Here is a 27,876-nt window from a genome sequence, read left to right as displayed (position 1 = left end):
AGATCATCATGATATTTGGTATGTAGATTTGCAAAATTATATGCTAATAATGCAAATCAGGAGCTTATTTGCATAATTATCGAGGAAAGTTTATATATCCGCTGCATTCCATTATGTGAATCACAAACCATGACACGTACAACTGAGAAACAGAAATATCTGAATACCTTATTTGCATAATTAATGCCAAAATACAATAATTCATATTGGTAAATGGGGATTTCACTATTGCAGCAGTTGGAAGTTGAGTAAATGTGGACATTATCAGACATTAAACATCCAAATGAGGGCATCATTTCCATAATCAATGGGGAAATGCTACAATAGCCTTCTTTGCTAAGACAAGACTTTCATACCTTGAACAACTTGTGTTATTTGGGTAGAGATGATAAACTGATATAATTCATGCAAATGAGGTCCTTATTTGCATAATAAATGGGAAACATTTATGATATGCAACTCGAAAAGGTTAACATCACTCGGCGAAGGTATGGGGTTGAAGTGTTTTACTAAGTTTAAGTTACTGGAACGTTGGCTGGGTAAAAGGTTGTGCTAACTAAGCAGCTTATTTTCCAATGCCAACATGGTGAAGTTAGGCCACAACAAGTAAATTTTATGGATGACATCCTCTACAGACTCAAAATTTAGTGCGTGCAGGTGACAAAAAAAAAGGTGGGCAAAAAAAAGACATCCACATTTTCAAACCTTAATACCATAAAGCATGTAAGAAGAATTGAAGCGATAAAACATGGTATTACAACAAGCCTTTCATCCTCTTTCATCATAGAAGTTGTTAGTAGTTCACTTCATTCAAGAACAGCACATCCGATTACAATTTGTTGTTGATAATAATGGCACAGCAATTACAGACAATATTACAAGTTTGGCATGAGGGCTGCACTGTGTCTTCCTGTAAGTTGGAGACGACGAGCAATCGTATTACAACTTACATACACAATACTTGTACAACGCATTTGTACAGTTTTCACCATTCTTACATGACATTGTGCAAATGTCTTTTTATGGCATTTAGAACGCTTTTGCGATAGAACTGACAGTAGTTTGCGAGGCATTGTACTATTTTCTGTATGTTGACCATTGCCGAAGGGTAAAAAAAGTATTTTTTACATTTCAAAATCAGACGAAAATCAATGTGCATGTTGATGCCATCCATAAAATTTACTTGCTGTGGCCTTACTCATGGATAAGGGAATCTATCATCACATGTCAAGAAGGTACTACTGCAAAAAATACTGTGCAGCTTAAGTTTGTTAAAATGAAAAAAATGGTACCAAGTTTCCAATGGGTGCACACCCACTGATCTTTAGTACAGTTCAACCATATTTTAATCAAAACACTCATCAAAACATTAATTTTTCCAAACAATAGCCAATGGTAAAATAACGGGTGTATGCCAGTGCTTATAGTCATACATTGCTGTGGAGGCTTCAACTTGGATATAAAGGGCATTGCTAAGTTCTTAAAACAAACATGCAACATAGTATAGTGTTTATGCAAATATGGAAGGAAAATAAACATTGACTTAAAAGGGACAAAATTCACAATTGCCTGAATCTTTTGCCTCTCTAAACCCTTGTACACTACTTCAACACATTCATAGTTTCCTCAGCTTGTAAAGTGTATTCAGATTTCAATATTCCAATTGTATTAATTGTAAGACATAATGATAGTTTATATAGATACAACAAAGGAAAAAAAAACACAACTCCAAAATCACACATTCCAACTAAATACTATTTTTCTCCGTTCCTTTTACTGGCTATCATGTTAAACAGAACTGGAACAACATCATCAGGTCACAACTGGCTGGAGAAACCACAAGTTCACCAAAATGTGCTAGGTATTTGATGTACAGGTATATAAAGAAGCAGAAAGTTTTCTGCTGTCGATGCCTCTACAAACGAGAAGCCAGGTCCAGTGTTATAGTGGGACGTGGCTGAAGAGGTATGACACTGACTCTCCATTGTGCGTACGACGGATAGCCTCTGCCAAGATCATAGAGATGTCAATCACCTGTAACACAGTTAGAGAGTCAAAAATATGGGGTGGGATGAGTTTCTGCCCTCGGTGCTATGGAGGCAATCTACATCAGAGCCCACAGACCTACCTTGAACAGAGACGGGGGGAGACACAAGTTATCTGGCACGTATGACCCGCTACTGCGATCACGTGTCGCTGACGTCACGTTGCAGTAGCCGGGTCATTCTGGAGTCAACCAAAAATTTGGTGTAAGTCCCAATTTCTCTTACAGTGTTGGACGAAAAGTTTAGTCTTGTTAATAAAAGTCGCTAATGTTTCAAAAGCCACCGTGGCCTCTGTTATTTTACAATACATGAAATATCTACAGGGAGGTACTGGGCAAATCCTGTAGATATGAAAAACTATAAGCATCATGTAAGGTAACATCACCAATTTACGTCCGATCTATTCAAAACGTATTTATCTTACAACCGTGCGGACAGAGCCAAATTTCAAACCCATGAGCAGAAATATCAGCTCTTCTAAAAAGAAAATGAATAGTCTGTAAGTTTTTCTCCGCCTGTTTAACGCCGTGCGAGCATGTATTCATACTGAGGTACATGATGAAGAAATGTGCTAGGGTAACCTATTATCGTCCACTTCTGAATCTTTTCCCTTCTAGCGCTATGCTTGAAGAACATAGACCAGAAAAAAAAGCACAGTAATTGTACAAAGTAGTCTGCAGACAAATGAAAGTAAAATCACTACGTCTGTCCGGCCACTTGCTTAACGCGATGGAAAAAAAAACAATGTTTATCTGTAAATTTCCCCCACATGCACGGCACGTGGCGTTCACGTGGTAAACGCATGGCGATTATGTTTTGCTATGCAAAAATTAAAGAGATGGCTAAGGATCATACTTATGATGTTCTTTATTGCTCATGAGAACAGGCTTTGGCATAATACACCGCGACATGTGGACATGAGCCAAACCGGACGTAAATAGGTTCTGCACGTAAATAGGTCATGTTACGTTAGGTCTGAGGTCTTTTTGTTGCACAATAGGTAGTTGTTTAAACTCATGTAACAGGGTCCAACCCATGTCCAACTGTGACCCGGCGAATGCTGTCTTCAGAAAAACCTGTGCAGTACAGATGCGCATAATGCAAATCTGTGGTTCGACTGTCCCAACATGTATCTAAAGCACACACAATTGGATGGTAATGTTCAAGGGTCAAAGCTCTCGTACTCATCAAATCCCTCAAACTAGTTGACTCCATCTAATTCTTCCAGGTAGGTCGTGGAACTTGAATTGGCGCAATTCGAGACATGACAGTGCGACCAGGGGGCTAAACTCAAGATTTTAAATTCGTCCACGTGGAAGCGGAAGCTCGAAACATAATACAAAACCGGCACGGACATGGCACAAATAGCGCTACCGGGGGGCTAGACTCCAGATCTCGAATTCGTCCACCCGGAAGCGGCAACGCGAAGCCCGCAATGTACAGAAAAATCCCTGTACGTATCCGCCGGGATCCGAGGTTATTTCGTGCAGTGTGTAGTCAGCGAATCGTAATACAAAGCTCACACAGACCAAGGAGTAAATGTATATGTCCAACCAGAGGTGGAGCGAAGTGCCTATTTATGAATTCGGTTAACTTATCATGTATGGGTAATAATTTTAGCCAGCAATTACTGCTTTGTTTATAGTTGTTTATAACATTCTGTTTAATTTGTTGTTACAGGACCTGGTTACGGGGTTAAAGAATGACAAAAAAACGGTGATGTGACAAAATCATAGAGGCAAGAATGGGACAGTATTTTAAGTACTGGTACTACTACTACTATGGTATCAGTTTCAGAATCGATTGTACCAAGGCCTCCTTGATTGTACCAAGGATTGTACAAATAATACATCCTTTATTCACGACCATGGCAAAGATTTCCTGCTGAAGCTACTCTACTCACGGCAGATAGAATTAATTCAATTAGCGAAACATTACACTAAAGTCGAGGTCTTTTTAACCATTGAGAGATAAATCTGAAACTACAGTCAAACCTGCCCAAGGCGACCACCTTGGGGACCGAGCAAAATGTTCGCCATGGACAGGTGGTCGCCATGAAGAGGATTCCACTCACAACATGTTTCCAGGTCAAGGTGTTAAAATACAGTGTACTACGTAGATGGATGGAAAATTATGCGATTTTAGACAGCATGACCCCACCAGGTTCAATTCGCATTGACAGAAATTTCTTACAAAAATTACATTTTCCGTTATCGTTGTAATATTCTTATACTGTTAAATCGTGTACACATTTTCGTCATAATTTTGACTAAAAAACAATGTCTGCCTCGATGATCTTGCAGCGCCCTCCCGCATTCACATGTTATGTTAAGAACACACACACATAAGCACATAAAATCTAAGTTTTAATTATAAGGCCAAAGACGAATCACTTGAGTAGAAAACGCTGGCCCCAGCCTTGTTTTGGGGCGCGGACCGCTGGATAAAAGGGGCAAAAAGTTTTTGATTTGACAACTGAAGGATGAAAACGGAACTTTCTGATATCGCTGCTGAGCTCACACTGCATCGAAGAGTGCAGCAGAACGCACAGCGTCGGCGATTACAAGAAACCGGCGCCCAATAAAGGTTTGTGAGATTCATGGAAATAAAAAGAAAATAAGAATATTCATTTTCATCAATAACGAGAGTATTCTAAATGTTCATACACAGAAGCGTTGTGCTTTAGAAAGGTCAGCAGAACGCCAGTCTGGGCCGCTCCGAAACCAAGATGGGGTTGGGGACCAAGGACGTTTTGCCTGCTGCGAAGTCATTTTTCGACGAAAATTTAGTAAGATGCAGACACAATTTTGTTGAAAATAGAAGAAATGGATAGTAATTTCAATGAAATGTGACTTTTTGACGTCATGCACTATGCAATTGATTAGAAAATTGAGTTCAAACCGAACCGAGCTTGCAGTAAACTATAAGATTACGATGGGTACAACAACATCAATATTAAAGTATTCACAAACCTTTGTATTTGCAATGTTTATAGTGGGAACATTTTATCAAAACACTGCATACATTTTGTCCGTCAAGGTCTTAAAAACATTTCCGCGAAATCTGACAGCAAAATCCAAAATGAGGCGGTCGCCATGGGCAGGGATAAGGTTCTGCGCGGTCCCAATTCATGGCGGTCGCATTGGAAAGGTGGTTGCCTTGGACAGGCCGCTTAGTGCTTGTCCCCATGGGAAAAATTTTCGGGACCGAGAAAAAGCGGTCGCCATGGCCTGTTGGTCCAGGCAGGTTTGACTGTACATACACCAGTAAATTCATAAGTAGACAAAGGATGCTTTTTTGTGCTTGTTTATGTACTATCAGTGGTAGATTTCTTGACACTAAGAACACATACTGTCTCATTCTTGCGTCTTATCGCAGTATTTACTGCCACGCATTTGAAGCGATTTGACATTTTCAGCCCTGTAACCAGGTCCTGCAACAGCAAATAAAACAGAATGTTATTGATATAACGGTAATTAAGAAACCAACGATTGCTGACTACAATACATTTTAAGTTAAACATAAACAGAAAAATCGCAAGAAGATACTGGTCCTTGTTTCAAAAATATGCGCTTCGCTGCCACTGCTGGTTGGACATATAGTTACGAAACTCATGTTGTCAGTACATTGCGGGCTTCGCGTTGCCGCTTCTGGGTGGACGAATTCGAGATCTCGAGTTTAGCCCCCTGGGGCGCTATTCATGCCGCGAATTGCCCATCTACGTGGGGAAAGTCGTGTCTTGAATTGTGTCAATTTGAGTTCCAGAGCCTACCCCATTCTTCAGAATCCATCTTAGGCAAAGTTGTGTGATAGATATATGGGATAATAGTATAGAAACAGGCACGAGGACTGACCTTACAAAGGTCGTTTGACATCACCAGGGCTTGAAATAGTGGGTGCATGTGCACCTGTGTGCACCCAAAATTGAAGCTGTGCACCTAATTTTTGACTGTGGGTGCACCAGTGCACCTAGATATTTTTGTACTCTATAGGGTAACGGTTCTTTTGTACACCAGCATACAGAATATTCTTAAAATGTAAGTATCAGAAAAACCAATCTAACCTTTTGTTGTACTTTATATGATGTATTGCTTGGTTGAAATTTGAAATCTTGATAGAACTACAGATTGAAGGCAGTAGTGTCAAACTTATGTTTTGCTGACATTCAACTTTGTTTTATGTGGTGCACCCAGATTTTTTTCTGTGCACTTAATTTTTTGGGTTGGGTGCACCAGTGCACCTATTTCCAAAAAAGAATTTCGAGCCCTGCATCACCGAATATGGCATCACCATGCCATGAGTTGCAATTGTTATGAAAAAGCTCGTCCATGATGGACTAATGTAAAACTAGTAAGAACTGAACTTTGGGGTATATCTAACATACCACAGGATGTTGAAGTTTTGGCCCCCTTTAATAAGTTCCCAAGGTAGGTCAACGAGATAGTTTGCTGGTAGGTTGTGACAAAGATTTTGGGCCCCCTGGCAGCTTTCCTAGGTACAGTGGCGGAAAGTCTGGTTTAAATATCTACATGTAGTGCTTTGGACAAGCTATGGTTATGGTTTTGGGGTGGTTGGAAGCTCTTGTGCTTGGGAAGAAGTGACATAAGTTAGTGCCACCTAGCATCAAATTTTGGAACTGCAGGAACATCTGTGTTATAATCTTCCAAATAGGATAATTGAAGAAAGGAACAACAGATTTTCATGACTTTGGGTATTTAAGTAATGTAGACAGATGTACATGATAAAATGCATATTATGCAAAATAGGACTAAATTTGCCTTATTAATGAAGAAATTCTATCATAACAAGTCAAGTCAAGCAGCTTTTCCACATATCTTTTGTGCTGGACATTCTTTGGTCTTGAGTGGCGGATAGCTTTTGACCAGAGCATTAAATTTTGTAACTGCAGGGGTGTTTTTCTTCCTAAGACTAAGAGGATATCCGAAGGAAAAGGATAGGAAATATGGATTTCTACCATGTTGGGCATGCAGGTATACATGTAGTGCTGCATACCTAAATTCAGGACCTAAACAGGACTTGTAAAAATGTTTTGGTGCAAGTCCCAAAAAACCTTAACGTCAGGAACAAAGTCTGGTCAAGTCTCTCACTGATATTATCCTTTTTGTTCTAAACCATCTTAAACCTCCAATGGATTATGAAATTTTTAGAGGAAAAAGATGAAAACATTCCTGTTTTTGTGTTTATGACTGAGCTTTTGTGTTAACTACTGACTGTATATAATTTTGCATATTCATTTTTCAAATTGCATGTCAACTTTATGTTCTTAACATGGAATTTTACATACATTGCATGTCATGGGTTCTTATAAGTCCAGACCTGAACATGAACCCCTGGACTTGAATCTGGACCTGAACCTGAGTTTAGGTATGCAGCACTATGCAGATAGTATAGACAGAGAATCTGATGTACACAATTCAATGCAAGTTATGCAAATTTCCTTTTGTAAGGACGCACAAGTCATGAAGAAATTCTATAATTTCAGTGTTTTTCATAAAAGGACTTCAAAACATGTATTACATGTAATTCATGGCAGGTGGAACATAAAAGAGATAACAAACATGCAAATGAGATACTAATTAAGGGTTAATGACCCGGCCCGAGGTGTATATGGTGTCATAACGCCTGGCCATGTGCTATAACCACCGAATAAAACCACCAAGTGAGCGAACATATACACCTCGGGCCGGGTCATTAACGTTATTATCATATAGCCTATCCAAACCCATATAAGACTTAGAGTAGACAATTCCTGTATGACGCATGTACTCTTATACTATCAAGAATGCATTTCAGAATTTACATTCGTCCTATTTGAACAGAAGATGATAGATTTCATTTTGAAAACCAACATTTCCACAGATAATATCTAATAACATTGCAATCTTGGCATGTCAAATCTTTTTCAAATCTATTATCTATTATCATCAGTCCTCCCTGCTGGGTGTCCTTCTGACAATGCTGTGGGCGGCTCCACTTACAGTACAGTTCCGCCCGTTTAGATTTGACTTGTATTGAAATGGTTTATTCTATTTTGTCATATGCTTGCAAAAGAATTGATTTATTCTATTAAGATAGTAAGCATTTTTGGGAACAAATACACATTATACGATTGTTAACAAAAAGATAACCTTCCCCTCTACATAATGGGAGGAATGATGATCACAGGTGTGTTATTCTCTACATTATGGGAGGAATGATGATCACGGGTGTGTTATGGCGATGAACACATGGGCAATGGAGGCTTCTGATTGGTCAACGCCATCTGGCTATGTGATGATTTGCATTATTACTACGAAAATGCCAAATTAGTGGTAAATGGCGTAAATTTTGTATCTGTGACAAAGAGCAAGCCACTTGCTTAAACTTTCGAAAAGTTTTAAATATTTCATGGATGTATGAGGTCGCCACACTCTAGTTTATAAAAATAATGAAACAAGTTATGGATTAAAATGTGTAAGATATTTAAATAGTCTCCTGCAAGCCACTCAGCAGGGCATGGCACAAATTACAGCAGTCAGGTACAAATACTTGAGCAATGTCACTTAGGCCACACCAGAATTGCCTCTCCAAAACTCAATAGCCACCAAAAAAGATTATAAAGGCCTGCACATACATGTACCTAAAAAGTGTTGTCACATTTTATAAGTTATAATTTTTCATCTTTGAAAACTATTTCTCAATATCAATCCATATCTTACATAGCAAAAGGTAATTTTGTTACTGAAATTATAGTGCTAGATCAAAGAAAGGTTCATTGCATAAAATGAGCCATAAAAAGCTGAAACTTGTCATGATTTACCCTTGTATGCTTTATGTGATGTAAACCCTTATCTTCCCCAGACTATTTGCAACAAAATTTTTTTTCCCTGTCCCTCCAATTTTTTTCTGAGAAAATCAGAGAATCAACAAATAAAAGGGTGTAGCCTTACAGTGGCGTCATTTATGAAGTAGAGTTCCAGTGAAGGGAGGGCCATGGAAACACGACCCTCTGATGACTGGCCCTCCTCCAGCTAAATATTGTTCAGTCCCTAGGTGCTCATATATAGCTAAGCAAAGGTCAGTTCCCCCTGCCCAACATCTATTTGTACCAGTCGGCTATGACGTTGCCGCCTTTCCTTACTACCTTTATACTAACGGCGTAGAAAATAAGTAGAATAGTATGTTGACGTCATCTTGCCATCACGAAACAGAAAATAAACAGCAAATGGCTACTTACGGCATATAGGACGTTACCGACATGTCTTTAAGGACAGTTCTGGGACAGCTAAAATATCGCTCCTATGGCATTACAGAAAAAAGCCCCATCAATGTCGTGGCCTGGTACTTACCGCTATCTTGGAACAAGCCTTCATCTTCTCCTCCTGCGGAATGGTGTTTGTCACCACAACGGCCTCGAACGCAGCATTGTTTATCCGTGAGATTGCTGGTCCCGAGAAAATTCCGTGGGTCAGGATGGAATAGACCTTCAGGGCACCTGCAGACAGCAGTCTGGAAATCAACAGATTTATGTTTTACTCTGATTATGAGGATTATCTCTTTTGATCATTCAGACGCTAATAGAGCTATAAAAAAAAAAGATACGGGGGGATCCAATTGTCAAAATGTAACAGTAATAGTCAAAACAATGATGAGGGTGTTGTCTATTCTATAAAAAAAGGAGAGTCGAATTTGAAGCATAATGCTTGAGAGGAAGCATATAGCTCCCCTGGAGCAGTTGCCATACGTAAGTTACGCTATACTTGACGCAACCAATTTGTACTACCAAGACTTGAAATACATGATTGTACATTAATTGCATAAACAAAGGAAGTGAACTAAGGGACTGTAGGATATTTAGCAGGGGGAGGGCCGGTCGTCTGGAGAGGAGGGCCTAGAAAAAAAATTTGACCTAGAGGGAGGGCCATGAAAAAAAAAAAATTGACAAGGGGGGGAGGGCCAAGGGAAAAATTCTAAAAATGTCCTAGAAGTTAAGTGACGTTGTCCACTACTAACCAGCACTGTGGGATTATTGAAACTGGGCGCCACCAAGAACTTTTAGCCTTGTTGGCCGCAGCCCAAGCTCACAGCGATCCACGATAGTCACCAAACTTTAGTAAGTTCAAAAATACTCATAAGCATATTTAACCTCCTTTGCATATTTGAGAAAGTATGATAGCCATACGCCCCAAGATGGTGGGTTGGTTCAAGGCCACTAAAGTGTGTCCCCAAACTCGTCAAAATGGACTGAATATGAGTTCAAAACTGATACAAAAGGTTGCTTGCTTTAATGTGTTATTTGTCTGAGCAGTGCTTCTTCATTTGGAGTGAAAATTTATGTGGGTTTTACATGGGTAACAGGGGAGAAATTTCTTTTTGGTAACTTCCACCAGTGCAGGTCTTCTTGAAATTATGTGCACAGCTCCAATTTTACGTGCACAAACTTGCACATGCAAGTGATATCTCAAGCCGTGACTACAAATCAATGTTGCTGTTTTACAAAGTACATACTTCTCAGCAGCGTGACAAACAGTTCCACAAGTGTCTGCCATGTCGTCAACCAGAATAGCTACACGGTCCTTCACGTCCCCGACGAGTACCATGGACGCAACCTCGTTGGCCTTTTTGCGTTCCTTGTGAATCAGAGCGAACTCCACATTCAGACGGTCGGCAATGGAAGTTACACTGTAAGGGTAAAAATAACCAAAGAAGAGATTGGAAACCTCCATGAAACATCAAGAGTCTTTGCAGATTCATTGTTTCATTTTGTCTCAACCGTCAGGCAAATAATGCTGTAATTAGCATAACCTATCTCAAAATTACATATCTTTATGTGCAAAAGTCCTTTCCTGTGGCAGAATTCCATGTTAATATTTTATCATAAAATAACTTGCACATTTACATAATCACTGCATAGCTGTGTACAAGTTCGTAATTCCCACCATTTACCACTAAAGCCCAGGTTACACATAGCCGAACATGGCTCCCGAACGCTAGCTACGTCTAGTACCTACATCTTAAAGATGACATCCGCAGCTTTCACGGTAAGGGAAATACAAGTTTATGCATGAATTATGCAAATGATGTCCTCATTAGCATAATTCATGGCCAGGTGTGATCACCTTTGCTAACGGTACGTACATCTCAAATCTGACATCTGCAGCTTTTCCGGTAAGGGAATTACAAGTTTACGCATAAATCATGCAAATGAGGTCCTCATTAGCATAATTTATGGGCAGGTGTGTTCGCCTTTCCTAAAGGTACCTACATCTCAAAGATGACATCCGCAGCTTCTACGGTAAGGGACATACAACTTTATGCATACATTATGCAAATTAGGTCCTCATTAGCATAATTAATTGTCAGGTGTATTCACCTTTCCTATAGGTACCTACATCTCAAATATAACATCCGTACCATGTAACATAAGGTACATATAACTTTCTGTAATATCATTAGTAGAGGTACCCCCTGACATCTGCTTTGTTTTAACTCCCAGACAGGGGAAGTGTAGGAGGGCTTATATGTTACAAGATGACCTAGTTGTGAGAAAATAACCAAAAATTCCATCAAAAAATTGCAAAATAAATCATTTTGAAGTAGTGTATACCAAAAAAAATTATGGGGTCCTTTGGGTAAATATCCAATGCACAACTAAACCAAATTTCAGGTCGTTACGTTTCAACACCACGGCACTGGAGGCCATAATGTGCGACTTTTGTCGGAAAATGACCAAAAAACCTCGATAAAATCATTTTAAAAACTTATATGAAAAATTTTTTAAAAGGGTCTAGGGGTATACACAAACTCTACCTCCATACCAAATTTCAGCTAATTTGGTCGACGGACGACCGAGAAGAAGGGATTTGAAGATTTGACAGGAGAAGAAGAAGGAGAAGACGAAGAAGAAACCTGACAAAAACAATATGTTTCCTTGGCGAAACATAACAATATGTTGAGCCATACTGGGTATGGCTAAACATAACTAACACTGATGTCACCATTAAAATAACCAAATTATGAATTAAGATCCGGCTCAGTATAGCAAGACGGCAGAGACAAGGTTTCCGTACACTGGGAGTTTTCACCATTCTTACATGTGCAAATGCCTTTTTATGGCATCTAGAACGTATTTGCAATAGAAATGACAGTAGTTTGCGACATCTTGTTTTTCATTTCAAAATCAGGTGAAAATCAATGCGTGCGCTGATGTCATCCATAAAATTTACTTGCTGTGGCCTTACATCAAATGCTATTCCACTCCCCCAAATCAGGACCATAGCATGTACGGGACAAAAAATACAAAAACTGGTTCTGCTGCAGTACCAAAGTCACACACCAGGGTGCCAGAATCGACCGTGACCACCATCTTCCCAATACCTACCCACATTCCAGATATCCCAATCGATCCAGTGGTTCTAAAGTTATGCTGACCACAAATATCTGGAAACACAAACACACTGTAAACACACGAACAAGAGTTTGGAGACCTGCTTTGCCCATGAAATAGTCAGATTATGCAAATGATCAAACATTTCCTTCAAGTTTCATAAAATAAAGCTTTGCTAGGAAGAGAAATTTTGAGAAAATTCTAGGTCGGTTGGTAACCCTTGTGTTGAATGCAGAAGACCGACCCGGCTTCCAGTGCTTTCAGTACGCAAACATGATCTTAACTCCACATTAAGCATTCTATAGTTCAAACTTACAAATTTCGCTGCAATGCCTCTATAGCAATGCCTCCTCTCCCATTTCTCTCATCATCATCTCCATGAAAAATGCTACTGCTACAGTACTTAGCATTTGCTACTGTCAAAACTAGAATTTAATAATTTTCCTGATAAAAATACCAACAAACACACCCAGGACAAAGTTTTGTAAAAAGAAACAGTTCCAAGTGATTGCATTGGTCCTATCTGCCCGAGAAACCCCAATCCTTGGGTCAAAGTTCCCCCCCGGAATAAACATACCCCCAGGACAAGTCTTCAAAATCTAATAAACATAACCCAAATTGACAGATAAACTGCGTCCAAGCTACTTCTTTCCAAAGGGAAAGAAGATGATAAACAGGCCGTTAGGTTCTTTTTATTCATTTATGCCTGAGGACTATTCATATGAATATTGAACAGAATAAGTGTACATATCTGTACATTGTTGAAATTATAATCTTCCTGGACGCTTGGAAATATACAATGGTAATGTTGAAAAATTGGGCATAGGTTCCCCACTATGACCCCTAGCCGGGAGCCAACGGTGCTTTCAAATTCAACAAGTGAAAATGTACATGATACATTTTCTACTTGGAACTTGCAGCAATTGATCAAGGACTAGAAAGGCAACATTTGGAGGAGCAAATGCAACATGTATCGCCCAGCCCATGTAAAAAGCGACTGTGGCATCGAGGCTAACGTTTGTTGTATGTCTGCAATGTTGGTACATGTACATTGTATTTGAATGGATAATTGAATGGAAGACCAGTCAGAAATGGATCCCTCCCAATTTGAAACCCCATACATGGATGGGCTCTTCCAGGCACCCATATTCATACTGGACCATTAAAAACCACCTTCACCAAAAAAATGGACCTTTTTGATATTCAATCCAGCCCAAAATTGAATTCTTAAAAATGCCCCCCTCATACAATAATGGACTCTTCCAGTGGTGTGTGGACCAATACGTATTATGCAAATTTCAGAATGTAAATAACTAGAATCTTGTTGCTGAAGATGTAGATTTCTTCTGCGGAAGAATTTCCGCAATCCGAGAGTCCAGACAATTTTTCATTATGCAGCGAACAGTTCTTCGAACCAATAGGTTTTGCAAAAGTTACACAAATATCTGCTAAACGTACCGGAAATTTCTGGTGCGCATTTTGTGACCTGTACTGTAACACTGACACATACCATTAGCACCATTTATACAAGAGCTTGAAAAAAAATGTTGCTGAAGAAAGGATACACAACCATGTCCCTCCAAATGTCCCCCCCCCCGTTCAATAATTATGCGTCACGCCAGCTGCACGTGCTCGGGGTCACTGACCTTTAGGTCGTGTTGTTCAACATAAATGTTTTAGCAAATTACAGACAGCCGCCGCGTACCTTCAGCCAAATTACCATTGCTTTCAGTGTTGTACAGCCGCTGATGTATTGTTCGTTTATACTGATACGCTATGTAGGCCCTACTCAAGCTACAAAATGTATTTTATGCATTTTCAGTGGCAAATTTCTTTGAATACAGCACGCCTGCCGCCAGCACGTTGCACATATTTTTGACCGTGTTGGCCGCGGTTGAAATAAGAAAAACACCGTGTGTGTCGAAGAATACCACCAGAAAAGTTTTGAACCTTCTCAATTGCACATAACTTGAGTAGGCCACAACAATAACAACACAAGGATGGGAGCCAGGGAGTAGTGAAGTTGTGCCTGTCTGCACCTGTGAGTACCAGTAGTGCCCCTAATTAGATTGTCTATTGTAACCAATCAGGTTGAGCTTTATAAACCGTGTGTATGTTACAAAGCGCTCTCTCATTGGCTAACCAAATTAGTCCACCTGGCCAGATGAATAAAGATGTGCCCTAAAGGTCAGTGACCCCATATGAGGAAAATAGCTGATGTTCTCCCAAAATATCCTCTAAAATCGTATTTTGAAGTGCTGTATGCCGAAAGTGTGAATGGGATTCTTTGAATATTTGTTCAATGTACCCCATAGCAAATTTCAGGTCATTTGGATGTAGAGTCAAACCTGCCTAGGCGACCACCTTTTCAACGCGACCACCTGGCCATGGCGACCGCTTTTTCTCGGTCCCGAAAATTTTCCCCATAGGCACAAGCATTAAGCTGCCTGCCCAAGGCGACCACCTGTCCAACGCGACCGCGACCATAACGAATTGGGACCGCACAGAGCACAATCCCTGCCCATGGCGGCCGCCTAATTATCAAGCGTGTGCTGCGAGATCATCGAGGCAACCATTGTTTTGTAGTCAAAATTATTAAGGAAAATTTGTAGCGGTTTACAATTATTACAACTATAACGGAAAATGCAATTTTTGTAGGATCTTTCTGTCAATGAGAATTGAACCTGGTGGGGGTCATGCTGTCTAAATTCACATAATTTTCCATCTATTTACGAACTGTATTTGAAAACCTCGACCTGGAAACATGTGAGTGGAATCCTCTTCATGGCGACCACCTGTCAATCGCGACCGTTTTTGCTTAGTCCACCGGGTGGTCGCCTTGGGCAGGTTGGACTGTACAGTCAAACCTGTATTAGCGGTCACCTGGATATAGCAGCCACCTGGCCATAGTGGTCATATTTGTCGGTCCCTTGGATTTTCCCCATTGACATAAGCATTAAGAATTAGTCTATAGCGGTCACCTGTCCAATGTGGTCGCGGTCAGGCGATTTTCGGTCCGGCCGCAACGCCAACACTGCCGATTACGGTCACGGCGCGTAGTCAGCCCGTGGTCACAGCGCCGCCGGCGTACCTTGTTTACAACAGCGTCCGTAATTCCGAGCCGTGCCAGCCCACGCCTGGTTTACAATCTTTTTATTTCCGCACTGTGTCGCCAAAATTTGGACTCAACTTTGAATAAAGAAAACATTAAAGACGTTTGTAGTTTGACGCGAATGCGAAGTATTTCTAGAATGGTGTCTTTTAGTTTTAATTTTTGCGTTGCTGTAACACTCGTCTCAGTTTCGCGGCACATCGCCATTTTGTGAGCAGTCGGACGGCAAAATGACGGCCGCAGCTTTTTAACAGAAGACCCGTTCGTGTATCTGGTGTGTTAGGTTCTTGAAAATGTAGGTATCAAGGCCGAATTTCCGTTTTCCGAAAACGAACAATAAGCAGCAAATAAGAAACAATCCTTTGTTTCAAAGTGTTGTTGACTAAATAGGTGGCGCTTAGTTGCAAATTAATTTGTTTTACATGGCTAAATTTCATTCGTTGTCGGTGACGGGATCAAACTTACAGCAAGAAAAATGGCGATCTCTTCAGAAGCTCCTCACAAGTCCATAATTTTCGAGTTTGCGGCAGCTGGCTAACTTAGCCACGGGAACTTACAGTAAACTGAACGTTGCAACTGCTTCTTTTTTTTATAGTTCAATTACTATTTAATCATTGGTCACAATTTTACAAATTATCAGTAATCATTTGTTGTTGTCTATGATTCCAGTTTAAAACAACTTTTATCATGCGAGCAAACAAATCTAATATTTGCTCGTGCAGTAAAGTATAAACTTAGCCCTGTGTCACTCATTGCTCGAGTTGACCCTTCCTCTATATAGCGGTCACCTGGCCATAGTGGCCAAATTGGCTCAGTCCCTTGAGTGACCACTATGGACAGGTTTGACTGTAATTCCAGAGCAAAGGAGGCACAAACGTACGGTTTTGGTCTAAAATGGCCAAAAAAAACTCACTTAAATCATTTAAAAGGCATTTATAAAAAAAATGAAAAAAACGCCGAAAGTTCAGCCTATTTGGCCCAGGGACGACCGAGATGGATCGCTTTGAAGATTTGACAGGAGGAGGAGGAGGAGAAGAAGAAAAAAAACATGACCAAAGACAATATGCATCGCCCATACCTATAGTATGGGCGATACATAAAGATTGTTGTTTATCATCTATTAAATATGAATACTGATATATAATTAACATAGCTTGGTGACTTGTACCCAATCATATTTTCTTAAGATATTACACAATAACCCAATTGAAACAAATACTAACACCCCAAAAACAAACAAAATAGGGTTCTGTCAATAAACATTTGCTCCATAGGGTGGAAAAATTTTTTGGTGAGACGCTCTGATTTTGAGTTCCCGCAGTTGAGCCCACAATATTGAACAGAGATCGACTGTAAAAGTAGCTCAGCGTCTCAGACCGCACATACTAAGAAGAAGTTATCGATTACATGTTGACACTAGAAAACGCTTAACTGGGAAAATCTTACGGTTATTTTTGGAACTAAACCCTCTGAAAATATAAAAATGCCTTTTATGTCTATCTTTTTATATTTTTCACGCGTTTACGGTAGCATTCGTAAGATCGTAATCCGCGTTATGCAATATACTGCTAGTTTTACGCACGTATGAGCCGTGATAATGGCGGCCATGTTTGGAGGACGAAACACGCTCTTGTTTACGGTTCGTTTCCTGCCGATTTAGAGATTTTGTGGCATCAAAACTCATATCACAAGGGAAACAAAGTTATACTTGTTGTTCTTAAGTTAGTCCAACATTTCTTCTGTGAACAAATTTTTCTTCCGCTGCACTGCCGATAGCGTACTTGAAATATAGAACCAAATGCTCGGGAAATCTTCCCAGTACACCGATGGCATGTTGTTTTCTGATCATCGTGCTTTGGTTTATGATGTAAACAAAGACTGTCAAAGTTGTTAATATGAATATTGTATTTTGAAATGTCCGTGAATTAGTCCGCGAACTACCCCCAATAACAACATTTACTTTGTCGTGGTATAGCGAGATCGACCGAATATTACGAAGTTCACATCCCAGGGGGCCCAAAATCGACCTTGAATTTTGGCTTCACAACACCCGCCCACATACCAAATACCATGGTAATCCATCCAGAGGTTCTTGAGTTATGCTGACTAAAATAGTCCAGAAACACAAACAGACATACAGACACACACACACACACAAACACGTCAAAAACAATATCTCACATTTTCACGGAGATAATAACATGGAAATCCATTCACCCTGGAAAATCCTTAACAAAAACGCCCCTACAGTTCAGCCTCTACAGTTCCAGAACAAGATGCTAGGTGGACAAAACCTCCACCATCTCTTCATTTCATCAAAAGTTATCTGCCAACAAAAAACCAAGACCACAGCATATCCACGTCAAAAGACACAAAAAACGGAAGTACCAAGGTCACATACCAGGGGGCCCAAGATTGATATCGAATTTCGGCTTTCCAACACCTGCCCACACACCAAATATCATTGTAAACGATCAAGAGGTTTTTGAGTTATGCTGACTACAGTAGTCCGGAAACACAAACACACACAGACAGACACACCCAAAACAATTTCTCATTCATAATTGAGATAAAAAGAAGTGCTTTACCGTTTGGCTCCCCCTGCATCAGGTGAGACAATGATGCTGTTCCTCCACTCAGGGATGTGTTCTTGGATCCACTTTAGCACAGCTGGTTCAGCATACAGATTATCAACAGGGATGTCAAAGAAGCCCTGCCACAGAAAGAGACCTCAATGAAATAGTCTGATTTTGATCTATGCTTGGCCATGTACAGCTTCAACTAGCTTACACAGGTTGTTGCAATATTGGCATTTCAATCATTTACCACTTAGATGAATTATGGCACTTTTGCATTAATTACTGCATTTCTTCTAATAAAGGATGCACTTTTTGCCACACAACCGCATGGCTGTTTTACGAAAGCACCTGCTTCATATGCAAGTCCATGCAGACGATCGCATTTTGCCATGCTCATGGCTGACTATAGATAGTTGTTAAATGGCCATATTACATCTATAACACACAGGGCTCGAAATACTGGGTGCATGTGCACCCAATTTTGGAGCTGTGCACCTGATCTTTTACTGTGGGTGCACTGGTGCACCCAAATATTTTCGTATGGTTTGATGTGTAAAGGTATCACTGCACACTAGTAGACAGGCATTTCATGACATCTAAGTGTAAGAAAATAATAAAATCTTTGTTGTAGTACTTGTTTAAGATTTTGATGTTAGAATTTGAGTTAATTTCGATTTTGAAAGCTTCAAAACTGCGTGCCGAGATCGCGTGTCAAAGGCGCATGGACTTTCTGGTCCAGCTTGCAACACTGGACAAGAGAACACTGACTTCCTCTCGTTCCCGGGCTCTTCACAAGTCACATGATCAAAACACGACGTCCTTTGTTTCAGGAATTTCCGACATTTTCCGTGATAACTTCGGGGACGAAAAAATGTTAAATTCTTGTATTTCCGTCTTAACCTCGCTGATCTCCGCTGTCATATCACTGTCTGCAGGTCGGCAAAATTCGGCTTTAGATTTCCCGGATGTTCATACTGTCTCAAACATGTCCAAGGAGGTTAAAAAAACCCTTGAACATGTCCGAGCAAATTTCCTTGTTTCGATTCCTTCAAGGCCCGAGGTCAGGGCATGAGTGTCACAGAAGCGACGATAGCGGCCCTTCAAGCCCTGTGATTCCAGCGATGAAGCTGAAAGCCAGGAAGGACAAGAAGCACCACCTTGTCAGCCAGAGGAAGGAGGGACATCCAGTTCTTCCGCTGAAGAGGGGGAGGGGGCGAGCCTGAAGAAAACAATAACATCGCCGGGCCGTCCACGGTGTCACTTCCCCCTGAAACGGAGTTGGAGTTGGAGTGGGTGTCGGAGTTGGACTTTGAGTCAGAGGAAGAAGCGGACGGCGATTTTTCGGAGACAGAAGAGACTGCCAAAAGACCAAGACTTTGCGTGAAGCTTTTTTTTAATGTCACCCAGTAATCTTTTAAATATAATGCTTTCCTTTATTTCTTCCGTGGCATTGATTTTTTTCTTCAACGCTTACGCGCTGGAACCCTTATTCGTCACTAGTTAGTCTTATTGAAATTTTATCGAGAAAATGAATGCACCACGGTAATTTTGTACACATTGTCTTAAAAGAAAAGGGGAGTAGTGTAACAGTGGGGATCAACCTCCACTAACTGACCAGTCTAACTGGTCCGGACCTTTTAGCCTAGTGGTTAGCGCGTTGATTTTCCAAGCCCTGCGGACAGAGATCGCCCAAGTTCGAATCCCGGGAGCGGCGAACTTGCCCCTTTGTGTCTTTACAACATATTAAGAAAATATTTACTTTGATTGATGTTTAATAAATACGCTTTTCATTTGAATTATTTCTATTTTTACTTTATTTTTATGGTTATTCCTGTTTTTGACTTTGCAGGTAAAATTTGAAAGCGTATCCCAATAATCACAGCGACCAATATTTATTTAGAAATGTAACATACCATTGTTTCATTAATACACCAGAAATTCTATATTTTCTAATGATATTCCATTGACAACTTTTGAAAATTGTCCGTAAGCTCAGAAGAGGAACAGTAAGGTTTGTGATTAGGTTTTGCTTACCATAGTTACATTCTACTTTATTTTATGTGGTGCACCCAAAAATTTGTGAAACTGTGGAGGTGCTTGGTGCGTGCCTTTGCATTTTTACTAAGGTAGTTTTCTCTTTTTTCGCCGCTACGCTTGGTGAAAAAACAGCATAGCAGGTTATTTACAGCGTCAGTTTGTCGGCCCACAGCGTAGCGGCCCGTCGGCCCACAGCGTAGCGGCAGGCTATACTGAAAAGGCCTGGCAAGAACACTGTAAAAGATTACACATTGCTATATTGATAGTCGAAAAATCTGGAGCCAAAACTATCATGAAAACCTATGATTTACGTCTTATTTTCATAGATACCTTCGCGGTACGGTCAAATAAATTCCGAACCGGAAGCTTATTGAGTTATTCTCTTTTAAAGTCTGAAACAAAACTTTTTTCTGTGGTTAAAAAAAAAACTAGGGGGCCAAAACCTAAACCACTCTTTGCCTGACCCAAGAGCTATCTTGGTATCTACCACTCAAATATCACGTCCATATGCCAAGAACATGAGATATCAAAACAGGAAGTTTCACTGTAACCATAACAAGCTGCAAGGGGCCCCGAAATCTGTCTAATCAAGACGCTACCTTCATACCAGATTAAGCTCTTCATCCACATACATCCACACACACACACATACAAATGCTACCTAAAACATCACAAAACTGGAAGAATCAGCATGATTAAAGGAAATCAAATTACTGTATCATTTATTGTTTTTCTCAATAGTGTGAAGGGGGTGAGCTTTGTCAGTGAGGAAAGTAAATTACCTGGATCTGTGAGGCATGGAGGTCCATTGTGATGATGTGGTCTGCTCCTGCCACAGACAACATGTTAGCCACTAGCTTAGCTGAGATGGGGGCACGGCTCTGCAAACAGAAAGGAACAAACAATGGATCTTGAACTTTTGGAGAAAATTCTACTTCTGTTGATCCAAACATATGAGCAGTTTGGGGTTGGATTCACATTTTGAATGGTGGATATGAACTTTTTTTGCTATCATTGAAATCACAAGAAATTGAATTGCTGTGGCATAAAAAGATTTGATATGAGAAAATTCTGTACCTTATCCTTCTTGTCCTGTCTTGCGTATGGGAAACAAGGAATGACGGCCGTCACACGTTGGGCAGATGCAATCTTGCAGGCGTTGATCATGATCAGCAGCTCCATCAGGTTGTCATTGATTTCTCCACAGCCACTCTGCACGATGTACACATCCTCACCACGTACGCTCTCCCCTATTTCCACACTGAAACAAGAGGTAGTCAAACCTGTGTTAGTGGTCACCCAAATATTGCAGCCACCTGGCCATAGTGGTCATTTTTGTCAGTCCCATGGATATTTCCCATTGATATAAGCATCAGGGGTTAATCTAAATCAGGAAAGAGGGGAGCTGCGCCCCCTTGTTTCAGCCCAGCACCCCCTTGTCGAATTCAGATTTAAGCTTAATATCCAGCATACAGCCTTCCCTCAGCGATTGATTCTTCCATGAATACATAGAATTTCTCTGCCGAATAGAATTTCTCTGCCGAATACGGCCACAAATGACGGCAAATCGCAGCAAATCACAACGTAGGAGCTGAAATTTTGTTTGTCTACAAAAATACAAGGAAAAGACCCTAAATTTGAAAATTTTGGGAGAGGCGCTGGGAATTTTGGGAGAGGCGCAGTGCCCTTGCACCATTGCGCAGGGAGACCCCTGCTATGTCGAGGTGTATTCACCTTTCCTAAAGGTGCCTACTGTACATCTCAAATATGGCATCCATAGCATGTACCGTAAGGGAAATACAAGTTTCTGCAAAAACTATGCAAATGAGGTCAGCATAATTTATGTCCAGGTATATTCACCTTTCCTAAAGGTACCTACATCTCAAATATTACATCCGTAGCTTTTACGGTAAGGGAAATACAAGTTTCAGCATAGATTATGCAAATGAGGTCCTCATAAGCATAATTTATGGCCAGGTGTATTTATCTTCCTTAAAGGTACCTACATCTCAAATATAACATCAGAACCATGTTCAAGGTATTATTTTGAAAGTTGTGAGTTCTACTGAACCGTCACAGAGATTATATTCTAGTTCGGCACGTATTATTTTAGCAGGCCGATCGTCGGAACTCTGGGTTTGCCATGTCATGTCGGCCCACCGTGTGGGCCACACTGACGGGGAAAAGGCATGACAGGGAAACGACAAGTACTGTATACAAGTAATCGCCACTACGCAAATGTCCTTGCATCGAACACACTGGGAAACATAAACAATGGCGCTTATGTGACATTTGCTCGCGTCGGCTCGCCGGCAGCTCCGGGCCCTAATTTGGTTTTTGTCGCAAAATCACACGAGATCTCGCGAAACAGGGCAAGATCGCACGGAAACCACGCGAAATCTCGCGAGGTCACATCAGAACTTCAAATCATATGTATAATGTATTACCAGTCATGTCCGCACTCTCGGACGTGTCTCAGTAACAGTACAACCTGCGTGCGGTTTTCGCCATCATCTTTGTGACAAATCTACCTACAATTTGATATAAATTCTTACTGCGTACGACGTAGAAAACTTATTCTATTTCATCTGAAAGTTAGGACATGTCATGTAAACAAAAAACAGCGACCGTTACTTTCCATTACTTTCTTTTCCGCCAATCCTCTATCAAACTTCCCCCGACAAGAACTGGCGCCTTGCTCTGACATTCATGCACGAAAAAAAACTTAGAGCGTATGTTTGAAAAGAAATTGCGTCTAATTGGAGCTAAAGTTTGAGGGGAAGTTTGACTAAGCCAATTGGGACGCCATTTTCCCTTCCGTCTCAAATTACCGTAAAATGGCCGAAATTTCTTGTCGATAGGGGGTTTCCCTGTGGAACATAGCCATTGTTTATGGCCACATAATTTTTCCTGGTGGCGCAAAAATCAGTTAACTGTACACAAATCTGTGTTTCATTCAGACGACAGCTCTATGCATAAACTTGGGTTCTCATCGTTCAGCACAACAGTGGATAAAAACCAACATGCTTTAACTAAGGCGGCCCTCACTGCACCTTTTTTCCCCACTATATTATATTTTTCATGTTCATTACTGTAGTTAGTTTAAATTCTGCACTTTTTGTTGTTGTGGAGCACCACCACCACCGGCCGCCTTAGGCGTGCACCCTGGGCGCGATGCCCCATATTATCGGGCTTTGAATTGAATTGAATTGATCTTTATTCACACAGCCTGCAGGCTCAAACAAGCCTGAATTTTGTTGTATTTACATGTTGGCTCCATTTTCGGTCCATAACATTAAAACTTATCTTTCAAGACACAAACGTATCATTTTATCACTAGATGTCATTTTTTCTCGTATGCGTATTCACATAAGTTCTTCATACTCGTCTGTTAAAAACATCAATATAGAGCGTAATTGCGTACATGTAAGATAATATCGATAATATCGAGTTCAATGGTCTAGTCAGGTGTTCAATAGTTGTACAAGGTATGGTATTGGAGAGTTTTTGTGTCTATTTGTTCGGCACAGTGGTATGTCTAGTTTCGCGGAACTGCGAGTCGTACGTCCTGTGATGTGTTGTCGGGATGGAGGGAGCCAGTCGCGGAAGTCCGATCGTAGAAGTGAGTGGGCAAAGGTGGTACAGATGGAGGTCCGACGGTCAGCCAGGGTGTCTAGTTCTAGTGTGGACAGGGCAGAGGTGTAGCCTATGTATAGTGTTCCGAGGATGACCCTGCATGCTCTTTTTTGGATTCTCTCGAGTTTTGCTGACTGTTCGCTTGTCAGTGAAGAGTGCCATGCCGGTGCCGCATACTCGAGTGCAGGTCTCACGTACGACGCGTAGACTGACTTAAGGTCTGGGACGGACACGCCAAAACGCTTGAGGCGGCGAAGCAGGAACAGTTTCTTGTTGGCGGATGATACCATGCTATTAACCTGTAGTTCCCATTTCAGGTCGTCTTGTACAGTTAGGCCGAGTACTTTGAAGTGTGATACATACAGCAGGGGTTGTCCATTAATACTGAGTGGTTCCGGTTGAGGTGGGGACTTGGAGAAACAAATTTGCATAGCTTTACATTTTTTTGGATTCATTCTCATTTTGTGGTCGTTAGTCCAGTTGTTCAAGTCAGGGTTGAACAAGTATGGTTGCCCGATTGCCCGGGGCAAGTGAAAGTGCTGTTCGGGCAAGTGGATATCCTCCCCCACTTGCCCGATTGGGCAAGTAAGATTTTTTTCATGCAGTCTGTTTCAAAACAAACTTTATTCCAGTGAAAGGATCACAAAAACACCACACCACAATGTATCTTATCATTAGAAACTACATTTCTCTCAAAATATTCCAAAAGATTATGAATTCAACCCAAAACAGGACAATTTGGCTCACATAGTACATGTAAACAAACACCAATGGCTCTCTCAGTTCGTAGACCTGCTGGCATGAAACTTTGCAACATCAAATCCTTTGAAACATGATATCCCTGTGAGCACTCTCTCCATGTAGCATTTTCCTTCTTTCATTGAACAGCAACATTGTGGATATGACATACTCTGAGAGTTCCCACAACATTTTAACTGATTGAGTGTATATTCAGGATATTCTAAATTTCTGTTCAACTTCTAAATGTTAATACTGCAAAAAATCATTTGAAGGTGTTGTTTGATGTACATGTGTGGATTGATATTGACTAATGTTATCTAGAAAATAAAAATTTCACGACAACGATTCAAAACTGGCCATATCATAAGAACCATGTTTAGTTATATTAGATCCACAACACTCTAAATGTAACTTTTCCATCATATGACAAATACCTGATTTTTTCTTCTGTTTACTAAAGAAATGGGAGAATAATAATAGCCCTCAGTGAACACAGGAATATTGTAGTACTGGATCTAAGGAATGATCGATACACAACATTTGCTGAAAACTTGAATGTTGTTCTTTATGTTAAATAAGCCTGTGTCTTTACCTTAGACTTTTTGCCAAAATTTTTTTCCGTATCGCTCTGATTTTATTCTGAAAAATCTGAGAAGCAACAAATGAAATTGGCGTGGTTTAAGTGAAAGAAGATACGTTGTAATATCATGCTTCTTGTTCAAGTTTTTGTCATTTCCCGTAAATACGGTCATGACATCCACACAGCTTGGTCTTATAGTTAAAACTTTTTTGCTATAATTACATGCTTAACAAGACGTTTTTACTGAAAAATAACAGAATTCATTACCGCAAGCAAAGATGCAAAGAAAAAATGTCATTTAGATTTCGGGCAAGTCAAAAGTTGGTTCGGGCAAGTAGATTTTTTTTCTACTTGCCCGATAGGGCAAGTGAATTTTTGAAAACTTGTTCAATCCTGCAAGTTGTTCAGTGTTGGTTGTAGGAGTCGTTGTTGACGGATGGTTCTTGTCAGGGCAAGGTTCATGTCGTCAACATACTTCCAGCGGTTGATGACGTCACGCAGTGCACTGTCGATCACTGATAAGAAAATTATAGGTCCAAGTATCGTGCCTTGTGCAACGCCACAAGTGAGGTACAGCCAGTCCGAGCTTTTGCCTTGGTAGCAGACTCTTTGTCGACGGTCCGTGATGAAGCTGCTAATCCATGGTATCAGGGCTGGGCGAACTCCAAGGTCTAGCATACATCTGATTGCCGTAGGGTGATCTATCCTGTCGAAGGCTTTAGATAGGTCTGTCGTGACCAGTGTGCAGACAGAGTTTGGCACTGAGGTTGACTTGAATAGAAAGTCCAGTAAACTCACCAACGCATGCGTTGTTGACCTGTTCTTCCTACTGCCGAATTGTCGTGGGTCTAGATTTGAGGATATATCGCTCAAGATCCAGGAAGCAGCAAAGCGTTCACAGTGTTTTGACAGTTGGGCAGTTAGTGAAATTGGCCTTAGTTCTTCTATATTCGGTGGTGAAGTTTTGGGTAGGGCAACGACGTTGGCTTCTTTCCACTGGCGTGGAACTACTCCTTCCCCGAAGGACGAGTTGATCAGATCGCATAGTGGGCTGCTCAATTCACATGCAAATTCTTTCAAAATGCGTGGGGGGATGCCGTCTGGTCCGGGGCTTTTGTAGCGGTTCGTAGTTTTCAGCTGGGTGTAAACGTCCCAGACGTGGATGGTAGGTAGGGGTTGGGCTGGTAGAAAGGCTGGCAATGACGTCCGTTCCAGCGGTGGCAGGGATCGGGACGCGCTCGCTAGTTTGGTGTTCATGGCGTTCGCGGTGGCTGTGAAGTCGGTTTGGTCAATCCCAGGGGCGTGGATAAGACTGGCTTTCTTCTTGATGTTGCACATGGCCTTGATGTTGTTGTGCCACGATCTGGGGTTTGTTTTCTTCTCCTCTTCCACGTTGACCTTGTAGAAATGTTTCTTTGCTCTGCTGATCTCGCGTTGTACTTTGTTCCGGTAGAACCGGAACAAGTTTGTAGCTTTCCCAAGCTTATACTTCTTCTGTCGCACTGATATCAGGTGTTTTATCCTGGTTGTAATCCACGGTTTGTCACTTAGGTGGAAGTTGACAGTTTTAGTTGGGAAAAATGTGTCTATAGCTGTTGTCAGGGTGCCGTAGAAAGCGTCAGCTTTCTCCTCTGTCGAAGCAGCATTGTAGACCTCAGACCATGAATGTGTAGTGATCCATTTACCAAACATGTTCAGGTTGCGTTCAGGCATAGGACGAGTTGTTTTCTTTGAGGAAGGGTTGACTGCATGCTTCACCCTTACCTTCGGTTCCCACAGGATGGTGTTGTGGTCGCTGAGACCGATCGGAGGTAGGGTGACTGGTGTTTTGTAGCACGATTTCATATTGGTAATGATGAGGTCCAACATGGAGCTCCCTCTTGTGTTACTCAGCACGACCTGTGAGAGGTCCTTATCGAGGAGAATGTCTCGAACGTTTAGGTGGTTAAAGTCACCAAGGAACACCAGGCCGATGTTCGGATGGGTTGTGCGTAGATAGTCCGAGGTAGTGATAAGGTGATCGACTAGGTCATCTCCGTACGGCGACTGCGGGGGTGAATATAGGCAACACAACGCGATGGATGAAATGTGTCGCGGTAGACGATGTGGACGTACTTTGATCCAAATGCATTCCAGGTTCTGTGGGACTGTGACTTCAGGGATAGGACTGCCCAGTATTTGTATATAGATATAACATGTCTCTCTTGTGCAGCAGCATGATAAAGACAGAGTAAAACTCGTTTGAAGTTATGGGACCCTCCGTTACATACCAAATATCATGACGATCCGTCAACCCCTTCTTGAGTTATTCTCTTTTAACAAAAATATCTAGTAGCATAATAGCATGTGAGATTAGGTCATGCCATGTGGCGCCAAAACTGCGCACCATGTCTTCTACTCACCAAGTCTCCTGGTTGCTAAATTTCTTGGTTGTACACTTGCCCATCTCAATGCCAAGCCTGTCCGCGACCTTCTGAGCAAGGTCCGGATGAGAGCTTCCAGTAAAGAGCTTGATATTTGGCATAATTCCGTTAAATTTGGCTGAACTTGAGAGAGTGAAGTATGTACGAACACAGTCCCTGCAGTTTGGCGCAAAAACTTCGGGTTAACTACGCATGCCCGGGTCTTTCCTCAAACGGCAACGGTGATTGGTCGATATATTTGGGAAACTTTTGGTGAAACCAATCATATGGTACTTAACAAAAACTACAAACCGTTAGAGCCCATTCAAAATACGGGGGTTTAGTTTGATAATTTTT

General features: G+C 41.1%; 1 protein-coding gene across 1 annotated transcript; it reads right to left on the bottom strand.

Moving 5' to 3' along the window:
- Positions 1–148: 148 nt before the first annotated feature.
- Positions 149–27,727, bottom strand: LOC136437061 (ribose-phosphate pyrophosphokinase 2). Its single transcript, XM_066431510.1, has 7 exons — positions 27,520–27,727; positions 21,238–21,421; positions 20,943–21,041; positions 18,133–18,257; positions 10,554–10,727; positions 9,395–9,554; positions 149–2,034 (listed from the first exon to the last, which is right to left on the bottom strand). Exons 1-7 carry the CDS (start codon positions 27,639–27,641, stop codon positions 1,942–1,944), a joined length of 957 nt encoding a protein of 318 aa, XP_066287607.1. The 5' UTR covers positions 27,642–27,727; the 3' UTR covers positions 149–1,941.
- Positions 27,728–27,876: the final 149 nt, after the last annotated feature.

This window comes from Branchiostoma lanceolatum, chromosome 6, assembly GCF_035083965.1.
Source record: "Branchiostoma lanceolatum isolate klBraLanc5 chromosome 6, klBraLanc5.hap2, whole genome shotgun sequence".
NCBI lineage: Eukaryota > Metazoa > Chordata > Leptocardii > Amphioxiformes > Branchiostomatidae > Branchiostoma > Branchiostoma lanceolatum.
Note: the sequence above shows the minus strand (reverse complement) of the source record. Positions and strands in the feature narration are given on the sequence as shown.